The following is a 23,447-nucleotide window of genomic DNA, read 5'->3' on the forward strand; positions in this document are numbered from 1 at the left end:
ATCATATGCCTACTCTCTCATGTTCCCTCCAGCACATGGGAGAAAAGGCAGATAGAAATCAGTGTAACTTAACAGTGTAACTTAAATATCACTAGTGCAATAATTGGAGTCAAAGCTCACATATTTCACTTGTTTAAAGGACTGTTTAAACCGAATACCATTCCAATGTCAGTCTGGTATTGAGAGGGGAAGATCCATCCAGTCACCAAAGGTGGAGATATATTACAATGGAATCCAATCAACAAGCTGTAGGTAGAAGAAATTTCATTCCAGGATGGGAATTATAAAACAGTACCTAAATTATCAAATGGGATCAACGGTTTTGTTGCTGCTGCTTCAGCAGTATTTGTGTATGTGCAGATGTGTTCTTTTGAGTATCCTTGACTCCTGGTAACTAACTGGACAAATCCATGCACTTCTCCTGGCAAGATTTTTGGAAGTTGTTTGCCACTGACTTCTTCCTAGGGCAGATAGTTTGACTGACCCAAAGTCATCCAACTGGCTTTGTGCCAAAGGCAGGACTAGAACTCACAATCTCCCATTTTTTAGCCTGGTGGCTTAAACTGCTACACCAAACTGGTTTCACTGAGTAGAGAAACCGGAGTGATCTAGGAAAGGAAGGAGGGTAGTAAGGCCAAATACTTTATCTAGAAATTCCAGTTGCTAAGGGAAGTCTTCAAAAAGAATGATTATAATTTAACCCTGGCTTTTCTTGAATTTAGAATACAGTCAGTATGCCCTCAGTTATATAGTAGTTAGTCTAAAGGAAGGAAGGTAGTCTAAGGAATGTTAGCAGAAATAGGCTGGCTCTGTGTTCTTGAACTCTCAACAAGACACAGTCCTTTCAATCAGTTACTTCCTTCCGACATTCTAGCAGAAAATGGTAAATTAATCCCAATCAGTCTATTAAAGGGTTACTATAATTGGGCTGTACTGTGAGCTGGTGAGGAGGCTTCTATTCTTGGGCCTAGCCCTAACAACAACAACTGGAACTGCTGCAACTGCCATCAAGACAGCGGAGTCACATGATGTTGCGCTTTACGACTGTCACTTAGTGACAGAGTTGCCAGTCATTAAGCAAGGACAATTTCTATTAGTTTTTAACAAATACATCCATTGGGTCAGTTTGCCATGCTGGTTAAGGTATGGTTAAAGTATGGAACTTACTAGATGAGTTTGGGCTTTTCGGTATCTCTCAGCACCGTGTACCTCACAAGGTGTTTGTTAGGGAGAAGAGAACAGAGTGCTATGTACACTGCTTTGAGATCCTGTAGAAAGGCAGGATATAAATTAAATGAATAAATGAAGTAACATTTTAGGGTCCTTTTATCTACATCTTAAATGCAATATTTTGGAGCAGCTTTTTGAATCTGCTGCTTCATTTGAAAATGTCAGAAAGAAAATATTTTAGAATGTGTTTCCATATGATAATCTTAAATACTGTTGTTTAATTTCTTTAAAGGTTTTATGGCAGGAATTCTTCATATGTCCATGGTGGATTAGATGCCAGTGGCAAGCCCCAGGAAGCAGTGTATGGCCAAGCTGTATGTAACATAAATCCTATTTGAAGTTCAGTTGCTACAAATGAGCCTGACTGTTGACAATTAAAAGTAATCTGCATTAAGAAAATGCTAAATTTGTCTGTTTCTGTTAAAGCTCAGAATAATCTTATGTACCTTAAAGTCAGGAGGAAAAGTTCTTCCCTTGCCTCTCTTAATTTCTCCTCACTACATTCTTCTTACTAACACTTAAATGTATGTGATTTTTTTTTGCCTAGCCTATGCTTCCCATTTCATTGTCTTTCTACTCTAATTTCTTGTAATACTTCGTCTTGTAGTTACAGGTAGTTTTCACTTACTAACCATTCATTCAGTGAGTGTTTGAAGTTACGACGGTGCTGAAAAAATAACTTTACAGCCCATTTACAACCATTTATGACCTTCACAGTGTCCCTCAGTCACATGATTGCCATTATAGTCAGTAGGTGTTGTCCTGTACCTGACTTGTGGTCCCCCCACCCCGGGCAGAGCAGAGAGATTAGAGAGAAAAGGATTGCAAAAGTAAGCTCTTTGCCCTTTTACACACTGAAAGCAATGCGATTGCGCCGACAGCCTGGAGCTGGGAGCCGCAGGCATACTACGTAAACAGCTTATGGTACTCTCTTGAAATCACTTCTTCTCCAATCTTTCTGCTCTCGGTGGGGCGGGGGGAGGTCAAGCAAAGGAGAGATTGCCCACAGAAATTGCTTGCTTTTTTTCTCTAACCATACCCCCCCCCAACTTGAAGAGCAGAGAGATTGGAGAGAAAGAGATTTCAAGAGAGTAAGCTGTTTGCACAGTACGCCTGCGGCTCCCAGCCCCGGGCTGCGGTGTGGTCTCATTGCTTTTGATGTGTACAAGAGAGTATGCAAGCACTCAAGCATTCCAAAGGGTTGGGGAGTGCTTATGAGGCAGACAAAAGCTGAAGGTGTGAAACTGAGTAGTCTTGTCTCTTTCCAGCTGGAAAGCACAGTTGCGGTCACATGATTTCCCACTTAGTGACTGCTTTGCTTAGCAGTGGAGTTACCCGTCCCAATTAGGGTTGTTAAGTGAGGACTACGTGTTCTGCCACGGCAAATTATATCCCTCTGTGCTGCAGAAGAAAGGACGTTAACATAGAGCCTAGATTGTAGCTGCCTTGTTAGCCTGCCAGATTTTAAAAAGTTGTCTTTGTATTCACTGAGAAACTCACAGCTAAGAGCATTGGTTTTCAAATTGGCTAATATGTTTTTAATAAAGTATATCACAAACTACTATAAAGGAACATTTTAAAAATGTTGAATGACAGAATTGTGTAACTGTTGAATAATTGTATTGTTTTTAAGTGCTATTTTTTCTACATAAATGTTTATATTGTAGAAAGTTAAATTTACTTGAAAGTGTTTCCTTTACTGTATTTGTGTTTAGGACATTCACAAAAAGGTGATGTCCCTGCAGTTCAGTGAGTGCCGCACTAAGATTCGCCATGTTGATGCCCACGCGACCCTGAACGATGGAGTAGTTGTACAAGTCATGGGGGAGTTGACAAACAACGGACAACCAATGAGGAAGTTCATGCAGACTTTTGTGCTGGCTCCAGAAGTAAGTAGCATCTTGAACAGTTGGTTGGAAGCAGCAGAGCTAGGTAGACTCTAAGCATGAGGCGATTGCTTTACTTGAAGAGCTTCGTTTGCAATGAAACTCTCCCACTGATGTGGTTCAAATAAATCTTCTAGAACTAAGGACATTGCAAATTTGATTAACTTACCTGTTGTTCGTTATTCTGGAGAAACTATTAGCACTTACCACTGCACCACACCGCCTCTCTATCACAGTTAAGTACACCAGTTAAAAAAGTTAAAGAAATAATATTTGGATATAACACGTTAAATGTTGCATAAATGTATTCTATTTTTTTGAAAAGCACATTTTTAATGGGGTTAGTTTTTATTCTTTCAGTTACCCTAAAATAACAGACTATCTCAAGTTGAGCTCTGGTCTTGAGGCAGCAATAAGGAAATGGCTTGCCACTGCCTTCTTCTAGGTTTGTTTGTTTGTTTATTTATTTATTTATTTAATTTATTTTCTATCCCGCCTTTATTATTTTTATAAAAACCAAGGCAGCAAACTTCCCTAACACTCCTTCCTCCTCCTATTTTCCTCACAACAGCAACCCTGTGAGGTGAGCTGGGCTGAGAGAAAGTGACTGGCCCAAAGTCGCCCTGCCAGCTTTCATGCCTAAGGCGGGACTAGAAGTCATGGTCTTCTGGTTTCTAGCCCGTTGCCTTAACCACTAGACCTCCCAGTCTAGCCTACAGCCCTGAGATTTCCTGGTCTTTTATCCAGAAACTAACCAGGACAAATCTTGCTTAATTTGGGGGGGAATCATTTATGGTTGGCCAAAAAACCCACTTCCTGATAGATGGAAATTACCCAACAAACACTTTACCTTAATGTAGAGGAATTTTTTTTAATAACTGATAAGTTATTTGCTCTAGCTATACCTGTTCTTGTGAAATTGAACTGCCATTCATAAAAATCTTTCTATGTCTTCTGAGGCCAACACTAGTTGAGTTATTTTGCCTCTCTTGCTTTCCTTCTCTATTTCTGCCCTCCCCCCCCACCAAAAAAACCCTAGGAAACTATTCAGTCATATTTTTAAGGTTACTCTTGATTAGCATCTTATAAAAGCAAGCATAGCAAATTTTGCTTCAGCATTTCCTTCTCAGGATGCTACTGCTTTCTGAATACACGCAATACCTGCTTTAAGTGCTAGTCTTCCTATTATTGGTATAATAGATTGGGTAGCAACTACAAACATTGACAGTCCATAAGTAAGTTATTTGATAGTAGACAAGTCTATTCCACGATTCTTATCCATTACTTTCTCTACCCAAGGATAGCTATGTATGGGATAAATTGAGTCATTCTTTAGCAAACTCTAGAGATTTAATTGATTTTTCATCTTCCTCACTACCCTAGAATATTTGGGGGATATTACCTCTTCCTCAACTTTGAGAATGATATAAGTAGGAAACCTCCCTTTATACAGAACTGCGAACTTGGTCAGGATTAATAGCATATAGGTAATTCTTGATTTACAACCACAGTTGGGACTGGAACTTCCATCGCTAAGCAAGGTGGTAGTTAAGTGAGTCACACCTGATTTCACAACCTTTTCCGCCATGGTCGTTAAGTGAAACGTGTGGTCGTTAAGTGAAACATGTACTTGTTAAGTGAATCTGGCTTCTCCCATTGACTTTGCTTGTCGGAAGTTGGCTGTGAAGGTTGCAAATGGCGATCACGTGACCCTGGAATGCTGCAACCATCGTAAGTTTTTGGTTTTTGGTGCCCCTAGAAGGGCACATGTAACACCACTGATGCGCGAGCTGCATTGGGTACCAGTTTGCTTCCAGGTCCAATTCAAGGTGTTGGTTATTACCTTTAAAGCCCTACATGGCATGGGGCCAGGTTACCTGAGGGACCGCCTCTTCCCCATTACCTCATCCCATCCCACCCGATCATTAGGAGAGGGCATGCTGCAGACCCCGTCTGTAAGAGAATTTCATCTGGTGGGGTCCAGGAAGCGGGCCTTCTCCGCAGTAGCTCCTGCCCTGTGGAACATGCTGCCCCCAGAGGTGAGATTGGCCCCATCGCTCCTGGCCTTTTGGCAGTCTGAAGACCTGGTTCTGCCGCCTCGCTTGGGGTGGAGAGGGGAATAGATCTACATGGGGATGACCACTCCTCCCACACTTGGACTGTTTGAGATTCTTCACCACTTGGATTCTTTGTTTTTACCTCTATTTATATTATTTATTACTGTATTTTATTCTGTGTATTTATGGTTATGGTTTTTAATTGATTGTTGTAAACTGCCCAGAGTCCCCCGACGGGAGGAGATGGGTGGGGATAAATTAGATAGATAGATAAATAAATAAATAAAAGAAGTGTGAGCTGGTTGCCAAGCGCCTGAATTTTTATCATGTGACCGCAGGGATGCTGCGGTGGCCATAAGTGCGAGGACTGGCCATAAGTCATTTTTCCCAACACTGTTGTAACTTTGAACAGTCGCTAAACGAATGGTTGTAAGTTGAGGACTACTTGTATTTTGTGTTCCTTGCTGGCCATCTACTTCTTCCTTCAATTATTACAGAAAATGATGGGAAAACTGCTGAAGACCAGCATGCGCAGTTTCACCTTCATTAAGAGGAATTGAGCTCCCTGAAATTGTGGGGGGGGGAGATGTGTCTAAGTTCAAAACTGTAGAGAGCAAAGGCATGTACTCTGATCTACTTACAAGAATCGTGGAGCCCTCACCTCATTTCTATTCCTTCATCAGACTTTAAGGCAAAGATAGCAGAGATAGCAAGCCATAGCCCATGAACTACATGCCTTGTGTGCTTTCCCAGAGCTGCTCCAAGTTGTGTGCAAAAATTTGGATTTTTGAGGGAGGGGCAAGTGAAAATTGAAAGCAATCTTACGTTTTTGCTAGGCTTTTTTTTTAATTATTATTTTTCTGAAAACCAAAATCCTCAACTAGTAGAAAAAAATGCCTCCAAGCTGAAAATTTCAGTACTAGCCCCTCTGCTGACATCTTGCAGCATTATCAAGAAAGGGAGTTCTAGCAGAGTGTAGACTTTATTTAATCAAAGGAGAAAAAGAAAGGGCAAAAGATCAGACTATAGCTAGAAGTGGGGGTAGGGGCCAAGTTTGATGTCATCAGTTTGAACTAGCAATTCCCCATTGTTCTTGAAGTGTGAAGATTTGAAGACTAGCTGAGGCTAGGTATTTCTTGCTCATTTCAGTGCACAGCAGGCTCACAGATCCTGCATTATTATAGGACTCACTTTGAAGATATGTAAAAAGTCTTCCTATTGATAGGCAAATCTCAGCTCTGAAGGGTCCCAGGTTTAGAAATTCTTCCCAGGAACCTGAAAATCTTGACAATCAAGCATCTTTATGTTCATGAAGAAAGAAAGGGCACATCAGAGTGTTGTTCTCTAGTTTCTAGAGGAGTAGCTGTGTTTGTCATTTTTAGTTAAAACGATAAAGATCCAGTGGGATCCTAAAGACTAACAAATGTACTGTTACACAACCTTTTTTGAGTCACAATACTTTCATTAGATGCTCTGTACCCAAGTCTCCCTCAAGTTGAGCCCAGCTCCTGATGACTTCATGGACATGTCGATGGAGCTTTTTTGGCAACTATGCACTCCATAGATATTAACTTAATTATATTGTTATGTAAGGGTAAAAGGAAAAAGCATATGGACATAATTTACACTCGCTAGAATGTAAATCCCAAATTAAGCTTTCTTCTATCTATGTCATCTTTGTTTCCTCAGGGGTCTGTTCCAAATAAGTTTTACGTCCACAATGATATATTTCGCTATGAAGATGAAGTATTTGGTGATTCTGAAGCTGAACTTGATGAAGGTAGGGAATATTAAACCTGAGAACATACATGTGTTTTTTGGTGGCAGCAATTTTGGAAAGAAGCCTGAGCACAACTTCATGTAAAGGCAATGCAAGCCCAAGTGCTGCCTCTTTCCATTATGTTTTATGTTAAAGCAATAAATTAAAGCCCCAAGATTGTATAAAGGTTTTGAAATTCTTGGGGGCTATCCCCAAAAGTTGCCTCCAGAATGTACCACTAAATTGTAATTTTTATTTAACAGAATAGGAAAAGTGTTAAATGCACAGGGAGGAATATATTACTATATATAAACAATTTAATTTTCATTTAGATACATTTATGTGTAAATTAACAAGAGCCAGTTTGGTCTAGTGGTTAAGGCAATGGGCTAGAAAACAGGAGACTGTGAGTTCTAGTCCTGCCTTAGGCACAAAACCAGCTGGGTGACCTTGGGCTGGTCACTTTCTCTCAGCTCTAAGAAGGAGACAATGGCAGACCACTTCTGAAAAATTTGCCAAGAAAACTGTTGCAGATGCTGGGAAAGCCTTTAGCCCAGGAGAGGTCAAAAAGAGAGGTCAAAAAAGTCACACACCAAGCATTTCTATAAAAATAATGTATTTACAGAAAGCAAAAACAAAAGCAAAACATTTAAAGTACGTAGCTCCCTTTGGAGCAAGCCTTGCTGAGCTACATTTCCAGCAGAGGGAAAAAGAGGAAGTGAAGAAAACAAGTCCGGGCAGGTCCTCCCCCCAGGCTATTTTGCATGAAGCACGTGCGAGGAGACAATCACTTGCAACCTTTTTCACCCGGCCAAAATGACTAGGATATAGCAGTCTTAATCTGTTAGTAGGAAAACCTCAACAAAAACTGCAGGGACTTGTCCAGGCAGTCTCCAAGATTCAGACACAATTGAATGGATAAAAAAAATGTATAAATTAACTCAACACTAGGGTTTTTGTCTTGACCTTGAATATCCATTTTTTCTCTCTCACTATTTTCTGTAGAGAATATGATCCCTGAAATAAGCAGCTGTTAACCCCCCTTCCCCAATTTGCAATCCTGAAATAACCTTAAAGGTAAAGGTTTCCCTTGACATTAAGTCCAGTCGTGTCCGACTCTAGGGGGCGGTGCTCATCTCCGTTTCAAAGCCGAAGAGCCGGCGATTGTCTGTAGACAGTTCCGTGGTCATGTGGCCGGCATGACTAAACGGAATGCCATTACCTGCCCACTGAAGCGGTACCTATTCATCTACTCACATTTGCATGTTTTCGAACTGCTAGGTTGGCAGGAGCTGGGACTAGCAACGGGAGCTCACCCCGTCATGCGGATTTGAACCGCCGACCTTCTGATCGGCAAGCTCAGCGGTTTAACCTGCAGCGCCACCACATCCCTAACGAAATAACCTTAGTCTGTGAATAAAAGGTTTATTGATAGTCTTACTCTGATTTCTGGTTAGATTAGAGGCTACACTAATGTAGTCTGATCCAATTTGTGTTATACTGTAGTTCTCACCAAGATTTGAGGCATTACAGCAATTTAAAACAGACAGGCATGAAATCAAAACCAAAATCCAAATACAAGATGTAGAACTAAGAATTATGCAATCATCAAGCTCTAGGCTATAACTGATAAAAGAAGATTTGGGTTGCTTTTCTGGAAATAAAATCAACAAAAAGAAAACAAAGATAATAAGACATTTAACACCTGAAGAAGAAATTCTTGTAAAAAGAGACAGGTTGGGAGATGACAAAAGTTCTAATGAAGTATTTAGGGTTTTACTGGACGGAATGTAATAAAGACATATTTTAAAACAACCAATTAGGGAAAGAAATAAAACAAGACCTTGAAAGATGGAAAAGCTTAAAACTTTCCTGGCTAGGACTTACCATGATAATAAAAATTGATGTGTTACCAAAGATAAATTTCCTGTTTCAAATGGCACCAATTCAAATCTCAGAAAAAATTATTTGGGACTAGTGAAGAACACTGAACAGATTGTTGGCAGATGCTGGGAAAGCCTTTAGCCCAGGAGAGGTCAAAAAAGTCACACACCAAGCATTTCTATAAAAATAATTTATTTACAGAAAGCAAGAACAAAAGCAAAACATTTAAAGGACTTAGCTCCCTTTGGAGCAAGCCTTGCTTGCCTACATTGCCGGCAGAGAGAAAAAAAAAAGAGGAAGTGAGAACAAGTCCGGGCAGGTTTCCTCCCCCAGGTGATTTGCATGAAGCACGTGAGAGGAGACAATCTAATATAACCTTTTAACCCGGCCAAAATGATTAGGCACAATAGTAGTCTTAATCTATTAGTAGGAAAACCTCAACACAGATTTATATGGAGCAGTGAAAAAAACCAAGTGTAAGATTCAAAATTTTGCAAGACTCAAAAGAGAGAAGTGGATTAGCTTTTCCCAATCTCAGGCTATATTATAGAGCAAGCTGTCTATCATAGATAACATAATGGATAAAATCTCCTAGCAGCAGAATAGCAACTACAGAAGGGGCAGGCTTAGTCAACGGACTTCATAGATACAGTATCTATGTGATAAAGAAACAGAAGAAGGCAAGGATCTGAATGGACATAATATAAGAGAAAGTTTGTTTTAAAAAATTCTATCCTTGAAAGCAAGAGTAAGTCCAAAGATTTCACCATTATCACCTTCAAATGCTTTTTTACTTCAAAGAAAATTATAGTAAGATGGATCTGGTCATATATACCAATATGATAATTTGGACTCAAGAAATAGAATAAAGACACAATTGAAAATTGCTTAAAGAAGGTAGAAATCTACCATGATTAATGTATTTGCAAACTGGAAAAATAAAAAGCGATCTCAAAGGAGGGACCTGAGAAAGATGACAGAGCCAAGATAATTTATTAGGCCATATCTACATACTCTGGTTTCTCTTCAGATTGTATAAATCTTTTGCCTCTTATTAGGCCATATCTACAAATTGTTACTGAACTATGATATGGAGGCAGAACAAATAAAAAATCGCATGATAAAATGGAAGCAAAACTTCAAAGAAGTAATTTATATTGGAACAATGGGAAGAATTATGGAAAATATTGATAAAATTCACACCAAGTCACAATCTGAAAGAAAATTGGTACAAAATGTTCTGTAGATAGTCTATAACTCTGTCAACAATTGCCAAAAGAGAGAAATCATACAACAATAAATTTTGGAAATGCCATAATTAAGAAGAAACATGTTATCATATCTGGTGGTTGTAGAAAAAAATTCAGAAGGAAGGGAAGGGAAGACTTGTGCCTTCAAGTCAGTTTTTGAGTCCTGGTGACTGCCTGGACTAGTCCCTGCAGTTTTCTTGGCAAGATTTCAGAAGTGGTTTGCCACTGCCTGCTTCCTAGGACTGAGAGAGAGTGACTGACCCAGAGTCACCCAGCTGGCTTTGTGCCTAAGGTGGAACTAGAACTCATTGTCTCCCAGTTTCTAGCCTGATGCCTTAACCACTACACCAAAGCATCCAGAACATTCTGAAAATAAAATTTGAATTGACACCACAAATATTTATTAATTATGACCCCAGATAGTACAAATGAAAAGCATGACAATTTACTAAGTTACTGCGGCAAGAATCAATCTGGCACAACACTGGGAAAGAGAAATTTTGCTGACAATACAAGAGTGGGAAACCAAAATTGGAGAACATGTGGCAATGGAAAAATTGACTGTATATATTCATAACAGAAGTCTAACCACATTCGAGCAGGAATGGTTCCCTTATATACAACATATTATATAGCAAGGCAAGCTCAGACATTTAGAATATGGTTTTTGAAGGAAAAGAGAAACTGTTTAAAAATAATTAAAATGATTTAAATAGAAATTATAATTAATGGTAGATGTTTAAAGCATAGTATAGTAAGTTGCAGTTAGCGGTTGGGGGAAAAAAGAGAAGAGGAAAAAAGAGGAAAAGAAAGAGTGGGGCTGTTTGAATGTTTTTTTCCTATAGTCTCTTTTTAAAAATTTTAGTCACTGTATAAAATCTTATCCTTTAAATTTTCACTTAAACCTCTGCCTTAGTGCAATTGAAAACAAAAAACAAAATCCAAAAGATTCAGATAGGATATAATTTTATTTTGTAAGGATGGCTTTATAATGAGTATCTGTAATTCGTGGAATGTTTATCAATGAAATAAGCACAACTTAGTTGCACAGCTTAGTTTCATAGAATCTGTATCACAGTTGTTAGGAGTCTAGTAGCACCTTTTTCAACTAACGATTTTTATTAAAAGACATACATTTTGTAACTATAGCTTACTTCATCAGATGTATCAGCTAACAAAGGTAAAAATTGTTAGTTGGAACAGATGCTACCAGACTCCTGATTTTTTACCACCATAGATTAACATGGTGCTCTTCTTACAGTATCACAATTCTGGTAAACTATTTGATGCAGTCAAATATTGAGATATAGGCAGAAGTTTTAGAAATAAATGGAGAACGGTTGTCTAAAGAAAGCTACATACCTTGGAAGCCTGCTTTGTGTTTTCAGTGTCAGGCTACAGATTATACGAGATGTATCATTAATCCCACATACTACTGCTTGTCTCAACTCCCAGAATTTTGAACTGGTGTGGCTATTGGGAATTCTGTGACTTGTAGTTCAATACCAAGTTGATAAATGCAGTGGTAGACAAAAATTGACCAAGTGTTCCATACAATGTTCCCAAACTTAGGAAGTGTTGAGAACATCTCAGCAAAGCATATTCTAAAAAGAAATTGGGGATGCTGTTCCAAGGCAACTGGTTATTTTATCTAGACTTAGAGTGGTTATGTATACTTCGTCACTGTACTTTAAAGCTGCTGTATTACATGTGAATTCCTGAATTAATATGCTCCCTTTCATTTTCAGTAAAATTGAAAATATCAGCAATTACTGTAGCAGGCATCACACTTTTTTGAATTATAATGTTTTAGAGTCAGATGATGAGGTAGAAGAGGAGAATGAAGAAAGGCAGCCATCACCTGAACCTGTGCAAGAAAATACAAGCAGTGCTTACTATGATAGTCATCCTGTAACGTAAGATAATTCTCCATGCTTATGTTGCAGACAGTCTGTGCAAATGTGTTTCAGAATCCTATGAATCTGTATGTTAACGTCTTTATCCTTAGCCTGTAATAAGAGAAGAGAAGAGAAGGTAAAATGTGGGATCTTGTAATCAAAAGGAGATGAAAGCTTGTTCATATTTTCTAGAATTTCTGATACAGACAGTTAATTACATGGTTAAGTATTAATGGACCTCTTCTGAAATGATATCATGAGGTTTAGGGTTTTTCAGTGATCCTTATAGCATCTGTAATAATTGAAATCGGAATCATATAAGATAGGTTTATTTATCTTTTATTACAGTTCCATGTAAGAAGGCTTGTATATAAAACTAGGAAACGCTAGTGTGTTTTAAGTGCTGCAGGCAGTATTAAAATGCTTGGCAGTTCTTACGAAGCCTTTCCAGATGCAGTTTCCTGTCAGGTTTGCTAATTGAATGATAGATTATAACCTTCGTTTGTTTGTTTGTTTTATAGTCTGGATTCCCAATATGGTAGCCATGTGCCCTGTGACACACCCTTATGCCTACCCAACTTCCTCCTTTACCTGGTTTATTGTTAATTTATTTTCAATTACAATAAATAAATGGAAAGCTAACTGCTTCAGGGAACCAGTTTCAAGCATCATTCATCTTTCCAGAAATCCCTTTGGTGTCCAATACTTGTCCAAGGCATTCTTAAAAAATAAAGTCATGGATGCCTGCAGCTCAGTGTTTTGTATGGAGCAAATGGACCTGCCCAGGAAAAGGCTGAACTTCCTGGGAGCTAGAAAGGATGGTAGATCTTTTCTGACTGGCCAGATTCACCATTGTAACCACCAGAAATGCCCATCTGCCCCAAAAGGCTAAGGATCTCTGCATTACAAAAAGAAAAGGCTAGTTAAATTGGGCATCAACAAAAGGAGTTCAAGCAAAACTACTAATGTTAAATGATGTATGAGATGCATACATAGCAATAGGTAAATGGTAGCAGTAAGATTTTTTTTCCAAAAATTGGCTTTCATATTAGATAATACTAATAATTTATATTAATAGAAACATTGAAATATCTTATTATTCTAGTAATGGAATAGAAGAAACATTGGAAGAGTCTTCTCATGAACCTGAACCAGAGTTAGAATCTGAATCAAAAACTGAAGAACTGAAAACTGAAGTGGAAGAAAAAAACCTTGAAGAATTAGAAGAAAAATCTCCATCCCCACCTCCTGTAGAAACTGTTTCTCTACCACAGGAACCACCAAAGGTTGGTTAAGTCAGTACGCTTTGTGTAATTAAATTGAAGCTGTTAGCAAAGTCTTGATTATGAGGGTGCTCTGAATGTTTTTATTCACAAATGGACCTAAAGAGATCATAGCTTGCACTGATAATTCAGTGTTTGTCAGCTGTATTCACGTTGCCCAGCATGTGCATACAGAGATTAAAATTACACATTGTCTAAATCCAAAGGATAAATATGTATAATTGATACTAAGGTTCATAAGTGTGTGGAGTAGTATTTAGTACTATAATATTTAAACATTGTTAGAATATAGTATTATGCTTTTATCATAATCACTACTTCATTTTTCTCAGTAATTCAGTTTGAAATAATCCAATCCTAAAAGTAATCCTTTGTTGCTGAATAGTAGTTTGTAGTACTTTGTTTGTAGTAGTAGTAGTACCTTATTTGTTTTTTTGGCTTTGCAGTCTGCAGGAAAACATTAAGAACTTTATACATAGTCCTTAAATTCTTAAATACTTGCATCTTGGTTTTGGTAATTGAAGATTACATACTATATTCTTTTCTTTTCTGGTACAGACATAATATTCTTGCTTTCTTAAAGAAGGGTAAAACATCTTGAGTGAACTGTGCATACATCTTTCTCTTACTGAATTTAGCTGCACTTAAGCATTTTATTGGCTCTGATGTTAGTCAGAGTTAACTTTAAAGTTAGCCCAGGATCTCTTCTAACTTGGATTTCAGATTTGGTTTGAAGAAAATTAATAGTACTAGTTTTGTTTAAATTTATTTGTTTAAATTATTTCTGGCCCACTCATTCTCCAGAGGATCTTGGAGTGGATAACAGTGTGTAAAAACAAACAAAAACAAACCAAATAGAATAAATAATGAACTAACTTAGAATATCAAATAATAAATGTGACACTAACAGAGGCACTTAAAATATGCTGTGGACATGAAGTCACAAGTGCAAGAGTAAAGCAGAGTTTTCATTTGGAGCTAAAAATCAGATAATTTTGGTCTCATCCTTGCCCTTAGGGAAGAGCATTCCAATATCAGGGTATCACAACAGATTATTTTTTTAAATCCAAAATGTTAAAACATTATTTCTTTAAAACAGAACCAAGCTTTATACACTAATCAGTAAAAGAGAATAAGCAATAATTGAATAAAAGAATCCACAGTTCAGCTATTTAAAAATGATAAATAAAAATATATTTTATTAATCTTTACAATAGTACTGAATCACCCAAACAAGTCTTCCTGTGAATAGCATTTTAACTGTACAGCAATGAACAAAGAAGCCCATTTCTGCTTGTTATCCATCTAACCTGTAAAACCAGGGGACCTAGAAAATGGAGTTAGATTATTTTCCTTTGGGAGGTTTATGTGGAAGAGATGCCCATTCCAGGTACCGTACTGCCAAACTGTAAAATGTGTTACAGTAGTTAAAACCTGCTGTCTGAATTAAATAATAGGTCCCCAATAAGACCTATTGGGGAATTTAGTTTTTTTGTCAAAAACCAGGAAGATTTGCAATACTTTACTCGCTGCATTTTTAATAAGTTTAAGTTTTTGAATGATCCTCAAAGCTCCACAGGTCAACAGTACATTAGTCAAGATGATACACGATTTTTTTTTCCCCTGGGAATACACCCACTCAGGTAGATTGTTTAGTGCAGTAATCTCAGCTCGTAATAGTTTGTGCTGTAGATTTTACATAGGCATTAAGAAAAAGATGGAGCTATTGCATTTCTAAAGTATCCTGTTAGTGAAAAAGCTCCTGATTAACTTTGCTTACAGTTAATTCAGGGGCTGATATCCCATACTGCTGCCATAGCCAAGGCTAGCAGGAAAGAAGTTTGCTTTCAGTTCCAAAAGAGAAGGGATTGAGAGGGTGTATTATCCTGTCATCTTTTTGCAGCTTCTTAAATGTGGGAATGTTAAGTCTGTACTACCTTCAAAGAAAACAGTATTAAAATGATTGAATAATTGACATCAGTATATGTTTGAGTTAGTAAGCGCATTTGTAACCTTACACAATGAACCTAAGCATGGTGCTCACTTAAGTTTATGCTGCACAAGTGAATAGACTCAAAATACATTGTTCTAACAAATTTTGTCAGTTTTGGAATAGAACAGGAATATTTTCATAGTCCAGTTTTTCCTTATGTAACGCCAATGGTTTGCCATGATCAGTAGACCAGGTTTGTTGCATTTCCTGCAGGCTTTCTCCTGGGCTTCAGTGACCAGTAAAAACCTGCCTCCTAGTGGTACTGTTTCTTCCTCTGGAATTCCAGCTCATGTTAAAGCACCAGTCTCACAGGTAACCAGTCTGTGAATGCCTTAGATTATTTTCTTGTTTACATCTGCAAACTGTTTCACTAACAAAGCTATATTATTTTTCTGCTTCATATACAGCCCATGATCCTGTATTATGAATGCTTGTTTATAGGCTGCAACACTTGATCTCAAAGTGATTGTCTCCATTTCAGGAATGCTTGTGAGGGAGTAATAGGGGTATCTGGAAATAAGAGGGAGGGGAGAGAACTGCCTTAATAGAAATCTGGCTAAGACATTCCAGGGACAATTTTCATAATGTAGAATTTCTCATTTCTTTACATTTATGTCAAGCCTTTCTTCAAAGAAACTTAGAAAACTATGCACATACAGTAATTCCCCACATATTACTTTGCAAAAGACTTAAATCCAGATGTTTTGTTTGCCTAAATGCACATTTTCAAATATTCATGTTTAAGATTTGAAAAATATTTTTATTAGAAAAAAGTAATAGTGATAGTTTATGTCATTACTGCTGTTTACTTCCTATGATAGTTTTGTGACATAACAAAACAAAAACGTATCTTTTCTGTATATCCTCTTCAAGCTAAATGTTTGTTTGGATGGATTTAATGAGTCTTTACTTTCCAAATAAATAAACAATATTAGAGTTTCATGGTAAAAAGAGCCAGTTTGGTGTAGTGGTTAAGGGTCTGGCCTTGAACCCAGGAGACTGTAAGTTCTAGACCTCAGTTACGTATGAAAGCTGGCTGGGTGACTTTGGGTCGATCACTCTCTCTAAGCCCAACCTACTGTACAGGGTTGTTGTGGGAAAATAGGAGGTAGGAGGTATGTTCACCGCCTTGAGTTGATCAAATTAAAAAAAAAGGCAGGATAAAATAATAATAATAGATTGTCTGACTGTGTGGACAACAATAAATTGAAATTATTAGTTTACTGCCCAACCATACTGATGTTGCATGAAAACCCCCCTACATCTCTTGAGAGTGTGCATAGTGAGTTTTTCTCCAAAAATGTATGATAAGCTCCAATTCCCATCAGCTCTAGCAAGCAGGGCCAGCATTCAAGCAACAACTGGATGGCTACACCTGCCTTGCTGTGCCCTAAAGCAAATAGTAGCACGTACAGATAGTCCTTGCTTACTGACCACTTGTTCAGCACAGTGCTGAATGAGTGGTACTTACGACTGGTCCTCGAAGTTACAACCATCACACCACCCCCAGTCACATGATCCCAATATGGGCACTTGCCAACTGGCTCACACTTAAACGGTTGCAGCGCCCTGCAGTCACATGATTGCCATTTGCGGCTTTCCTTGCCGGCTTCCCACAAGCAAAGTCAATGGGGTCACAAGTCACTCCGGTAAATCTCCCACACCCGGCAGCAGCCACCCCTGGCCCTGCCATGCTTGCAGTGTGCCTCTCTGGCCACCTGTGCACCCTCCCCCACCCAGCAGCAGCCATTCCCAGGCCCAAAATTGCTCACACAATGCTACAACCACCCACACACCCTCCCTCACCCAGCAGCAGCCACTTATCTGCCTCCCAACCTGCTTGCAAGCTACTTGGAACTTGCAATTTCCTGCTGTCTTCCTCACTGACTTTGGTTATTGGAAGCCAGCAGGTAGTTGAAAGGATCTCGCTTAACAATCCGCGATTCTTGCTTAATGAAGGCAACAGGGACTGCCAGAATTGCCCTCACTAAATGATGCAGTCACGTGACATCTCATTTTACAACCTCATCTCTTAAGCGATGGAAATTCTGGTCCTAGTTAGCATTCTTAAGCGAGGACTACCTGTAGAGTTAATTTAGGAGCAGAGCTTCCAAAACAGATGACTAAAAGTAGGTATTTAGGAATTTCTGAGCATTTCCATTATGTTTTTCCCAAAACACTGTATTGCTAATAAATGCCATGTGCATATGTGGGAATGACCTTGGGAGACTGGGCCGTGATACACTGCCTAAGGAACAGTCGGATAAGAGACAGCATAGTCCGTAGCTAGATAATGGGCAGGGCAAGAGGCTCAGAAGAGACCCTCCCTAATTTCTTGGGGGTAAAGGAGAGGGGGTGGCGCTGTGGCGGTGGTGCTGCGGGTTAAACCGCTGAGCTGCTGAGCTTGCCGATCCGCGTGACGGGGTGAGCTCCCGTTGCTAGTCCCAGCTCCTGCCAACCTAGCAGTTTGAAAACATGCAAATGTGAGTAGATTAATAGGTACCGCTTCGGCGGGCAGGTAACGGCGTTCCGTTTAGTCATGCCGGCCACATGACCATGGAAGTGTCTACGGACAAACGCCGGCTCTTCGGCTTTGAAACAGAGATGAGCACCGCCCCCTAGAGTCAGACATGACTGGACTTAATGTCAAGGGAAACCTTTACCTTTACTAAAGGAGATGGGAGGAGAATTGTACTTTCAGATTTGCAAGATCCTGTTAATGTAACCTTACAATAAAGTAGAATTAGCTGATCTTGTCATGTTTCCTGTCTGGACTACCTGGTAAGGCTGACACAATGTCCCTTAAATACTATCTAGTTAAGAACACACATGGAAAAAAATCTGCTTCTATTTGAGCAAAATGATTTCAATAGATTTTCAAGCATACTGTTTTCTAGAACGGTTGCCTTATGCTTCAAATAATTAAAGCATTACTTTAATTCTTGAGAGTGTACTGGCTTGCTTTGGGGAGAACAAGGAAATGAATGGTGTAACCACTGAATTGTAATGTGTATCTTCATCACGGACTGTAAAATGGTACCTCTGCAGACTTGATCTGAGGATAGGAAATCCAGAATGGCTTTTTATCCAATGGAATAGAGTGGTAACTAGAAGTTCATTGCCACTTTACCCATCCTAAATAATACTTGTTTTGAACATTCCCATACTATCTGTTCTTCTTGAAGAGGAAAAAAAAGAACTATTAGACTTAGGTATTGTCAGCCCTTTACAGGTATAAATACTTATTCTCAAGTTAGAAGGTTGTATATGCTTCCAATAGTCTCTAGTTCATACTGGTTTCAAATGACGTTTACCCTTAAGCGGTAAGGTTTGCTTCCTTCGTCTATTTATGATGGTATTCTCTAGTCAAGATATTTGGTGGTTTTCTTCAATTTAAAACTCTGCTTTCTATTCTAACAATCCGTTGATTTCTGGTGCAGGTGTTGACCCAGTTCAATGTTTGGGGAGAAAGCTTCTGTGACCTAAAACTAGATTTATTTTTCTTCTCCGCCGTAAGGGGCTTAATAAATCCAGATGTATTTTCTTGCTGTAAAGTAAGCTAAGTCCTGCATAGTCATTCAGGGTCTCATTACCTAATTTATCATGAACAGCGTCCATCCTGCTTGAAAAGTTTCAGGATGATCCATGTCCCTCCAGAGATTAATAATGGTAACATTCAGTTGAAGTTCATATTAATTAATAGATTATCAAGGCTTTTCATTATTCATAATTCTACATACCCATGATACTCTGAAAACCATACAGAAAAGCAAATGCTTTAAATTTCATTTATTTCTTTTGATTTGATACTACAAGCAGTTGATTCGCTTGTAACAATATGGGAACAATTCCAAAAGGAGTATCAAAGATTTACCATATGTAAGCAGAATTTATCACATATTGATAATACCCTTGTCTGAGAAGCAACTGTAGTAAACCAGTCTATCTGCTGCTCTTTCCTCAAAATTACTGGTTCATTTTATACAGTGCTCTCTAAAATAATAATTATTTAGCTTTTGTATAGTACATCTGAATATACAAATATCCAGTGTCTCTCTTACAGTGATCTGCTTAAAGTGTAAGACAGTTATAGCAGATTGTGGAATAGTTAGAGGTTTATAGCAGAGACGACATTTCTCATCCCTAATCACTAGTTTGGGCAAGCTCTCACTTACGGCTCTAGTACTGAGGCTAATTGGTTCTGAGTTAGAAGAACCAACTCTGTGCAGGTTTGGTTGTTTTCAGGTAAAGAGGCAAATGGCCATTTGCAAGCCTAGAATTTAGGCTACTTCTGTTATTACAGAGAATGCTTGTACCAATGAGTTCTTTTTGTTTAATAAGTTATGGTTTTCTTGTTTCGGATTAATAGCAAACAGCAACATTTGCATCTAAGTAATCTAATTTATTATATCTTTGCATCTAAGTAATCTAGTTTATTACATTTGTGGCTTTTTGCAGAAAAATTGCATTAAGTATGCATAGAATTCACTTGGATCAATATAAAGCTCCTTTTAATGTTGTCTTATCCTTGGGAGAAGAGCAATGACAAATCTCAATAAAATAGTTAAGAGCAGAGACATCACACTGACAACAAAGATCCGCATAGTTAAAGCAATGGTGTTCCCCGTAGTAACATATGGCTGCGAGAGCTGGACCATAAGGAAGGCTGAGAGAAGGAAGATCGATGCTTTTGAACTGTGGTGTTGGAGGAAAATTCTGAGAGTGCCTTGGACTGCAAGAAGATCAAACCAGTCCATCCTCCAGGAAATAAAGCCAGACTGCTCACTTGAGGGTATGATATTAAAGGCAAAACTGAAATACTTTGGTCACATAATGAGAAGACAGGACACCCTGGAGAAGGTGCTGATGCTAGGGAGAGTGGAGGGCAAAAGGAAGAGGGGCCGACCAAGGGCAAGATGGATGGATGATATTCTAGAGGTGACGGACTCGTCCCTGGGGGAGCTGGGGGTGTTGACGACCGACAGGAAGCTCTGGCGTGGGCTGGTCCATGAAGTCACGAAAAGTCGGAAGCGACTAAATGAATAAACAACAACAAATGTTGTCTTATTTCTAAAATAGTAAGCTTTACTACTGCGGCTTGGATGTTTTAAACTTTAAATAAGCTAACAAATCAGTTTCTATAATGAATGCCCCTATACATATTTTTTAAATCTTACATATTCTGAAAATAAGTGCATTTTCAAATAAGTGTGAATAAGATTTAACCTGAGTTACTGCCTCCTATAAAATACTAAACCTACATCTACTGCAATCAAAAAAATCCATAGAAAGTTCAGAAATAAGTCTTCTCTTGTCAGAAACTAAGGGGACAAGTCTTCAGAAGCTCATTGAGAAATGTATGAATGTGAAAAAGGAAGTTTATTGTAAGATTGATGGCATGGTGAAAGAATGTAATTAACTGAATAGGCTTGAGTTATGGAATGTTTTGTGTGAATATGAATTGAAGGATGATTGCTGAATGCAGTAAGAATGATACTGTGATAGAATAAAACAGTCATGAGGAGATTGAATGGATTGCTTAGCAAATGGTTCATCATTGAGCAGGAGATAAGAAAAGGATGCCAATGTCCCCTTTATTGTTCAACGTATTCATGTGTAAGGAATATTTGTACTGACATTAGAGGTACATTGGTTGAAGACATGTATGTATAGTTTTTGTGCAGATGATGTTTTATTGTATGAGAATCTCAGTGATTTGCAGTGAATATTAGATTTACTGATGTGTCAAGGAGTATGGATCTGAAAGTTAATGTATCCAAAGACCAAGGTAGTTGTGCATGGAATATTGAGTACTCTTTTTAACAAATAGTACTGGTGCCTGGATGACCTTTATGGAATTTCCTGACCTCTCCTATATTATCATTGTGATTATGATCAGCCTTCACAAAGCAGCCCCAAAATAAAATTACCTCCTTTTAATGCTAAAAATTTTTGTCAGGCTGCACTGGTTGCTGGTTTGCATCCAATCTGAATTGAAGGTGCTGGTGTTTACCTGTAAAGCTCTTTATGGCTCAGGTTATTATTACCTTCATATCTGTCTGCTCCAGGTAGAATCTCTCTGCACAATACTGGCAGGCTGAGGGACAAAGTACAAGTCCCCATCCTCTGGTGTATAGGAGTATAGAGACAACCTTAAAGAAGGAATGCAAGAACCATTAAGTAAATGTCATGTTAGCCCTTGGAACGAAGAGCGGGTGAGAAAGAAACTCAAGATCACCTCATCTGGTCTGTTTGGTATAAGAAGGGGCAGAGGAAAACTCTGTCAGGCTTTCAAAATTCTGTTAATACATCCTCCAATAATAAATAGAGTTCTAGTAGTCCTTGGATAGTCTGTTTTCTGACCTGGCTTACCTTGAAGGATTGATACCTGGGAAGCTAAGTATCCTAACAGTCAGGAATCACGCTGAGACGAGGAGTAGGTCTCTAGTGTTTATTACTGCTACATAAGACAGAATCCTAACAAACTGAAGAAGCGTGGGAAAAACCCAGACATATAAACCCCAAGAGTTAAGGCAGGTCTGATCTGTGTCTCTTTGAATGGCTGCTTAATTCCTCAGTACTACGCATGCGTTTTCCCCCCTGGATAGAGGCCCCCTCCTGCTCGCCATCAGTACTCATGACACTAAGGGTCTGGGGGACCAAAGCCTGACATTTGTTTGCAGCCTGGGGTCGGGGAGGAATGAGGAAACAATGCCATTAATGTATGCTAAGAGTTAATCCTAGCCAGGTCACCCGAGGAGTGAAAGTCACCCCAGCTGTCCAGCTAAAGTAAGCAGGCACCTATATTGGGCAGCAGCAATATAGGAAGATGCCGGAGGTGAATGATTACTTTAGTGACAACAGCAAACACGTTATTTCATACTGCGCAGAAGAAAGCAAGAGTAAATCACTCCAGTATTTTACCAAAAAAAAAATCACATGGATAGTATTAAATCATTGATAATATAGTGCTAAATGATGGGTTCCTTAAGTCCAGTGGCACTTAATAAGCTATTGGGGAAGAGCTGAGGACCTTTTGGAGTACTAATGATGCATATGACATGGATAAATAAAGGGCTTTGGGATATCTAGTTGCTAATGTTGCTGTGCAGAAAAAGGAAGTCCAAAGCTACAAAGAATTATAATATGAGTTTGGAACATAAGCAACATGAACATGAGAAAGATAGACACAGTGAAAGATGAAATGAATCAAATTGACATCTTAGATATCAGAGTTTTAAAATTGACTTGAATTGGACACTTTCAGTCAGAGAATCATACTGATTACTACTCAGGACACAAAAAACAAGGAACTGCATTGCTTTCATAGTTAGGAAAGATATAACAAGGACAGTACTTGATTACAGTGCAGTCAGTGACCAGATAATATCAGTTAGACTTCATGGACAACCTTTAATATGATGGTTATCCAAATCAAATTCAAATCAAATCGAACTTTTATTAAAGTCATAGACCAGCATAGACATTTATCCAATTTAATGCTCCAACCATTGATGTAGAAGAAGAGGTTAAGAGTTATATGGAAAATTTCAAACTGAAATCGACAGAATATTCAAACCCATGTGCTGCTTGTGGTTGGAGACTGGAATACCAAAGTTGAAAATGCTAAGGAGAAAAACACAGTTGGACTATATGGCCTAGGAAACTGAAATGAAGCAGGAGAACAAGTTTCTGCCAAACCAGTTATTTCATTACTAATACAGTCTTCTAACAATCAAAACAATGCTTACAATTCCTATGTGTATACATCTAGATGGCATACACAAATCAAAATGACAATTTGATAGATATAAAGAGGTGGATATAACAGCAAAAATCTGGCCAGGGCTGACTGTTTAACAGATCACAAACTGCTCATGTACAAGTTCCAAGTCAAACTAAAACGGAAGAAGAAAACCATCCAGTTTCCACAATATGATCTTGAACTTGCACTTATACCCACTATTTTCAAGAACATCAAGAATCAGTTTGAAGTCCTGAACCTCATTGATAGGGAACCAGAGGAACTGTGAAATGAAATCAAACGAATTGTTAAAGATTAATATAAAAAGTGACTGCCAAAGACTAAGAAACAGTAGAAAGCAAACTGGGTATCAGAACAAACTATGGAAATTGCCAAGAAAAGAAGAGAAGCCAAAGCCAAGAAAGATAAAAATCTCAGGAAGGAACTTCACAAATAATTTCAG

General features: G+C 38.5%; 1 protein-coding gene across 2 annotated transcripts in view; it reads left to right on the forward strand.

The window, feature by feature from the left end:
• The window catches only part of G3BP2 (G3BP stress granule assembly factor 2), a 45,809-nt gene that overhangs the window by 9,365 nt on the left and 12,997 nt on the right, over positions 1-23,447 (forward strand). Inside the window, exons 3-8 of one of the 2 annotated variants that reach the window (XM_063300364.1) lie at positions 1,463-1,544; positions 2,946-3,119; positions 6,863-6,953; positions 11,880-11,982; positions 13,070-13,250; positions 15,454-15,552. In XM_063300364.1, coding sequence (XP_063156434.1) covers positions 1,463-1,544; positions 2,946-3,119; positions 6,863-6,953; positions 11,880-11,982; positions 13,070-13,250; positions 15,454-15,552 — 730 coding nt within the window. The remainder of the gene's footprint in view (positions 1-1,462; positions 1,545-2,945; positions 3,120-6,862; positions 6,954-11,879; positions 11,983-13,069; positions 13,251-15,453; positions 15,553-23,447) is intronic. The other variant, XM_063300365.1, reaches the window with a different exon arrangement.

Source organism: Candoia aspera, chromosome 4, assembly GCF_035149785.1.
Source record: "Candoia aspera isolate rCanAsp1 chromosome 4, rCanAsp1.hap2, whole genome shotgun sequence".
Classification (NCBI taxonomy): domain Eukaryota; kingdom Metazoa; phylum Chordata; class Lepidosauria; order Squamata; family Boidae; genus Candoia; species Candoia aspera.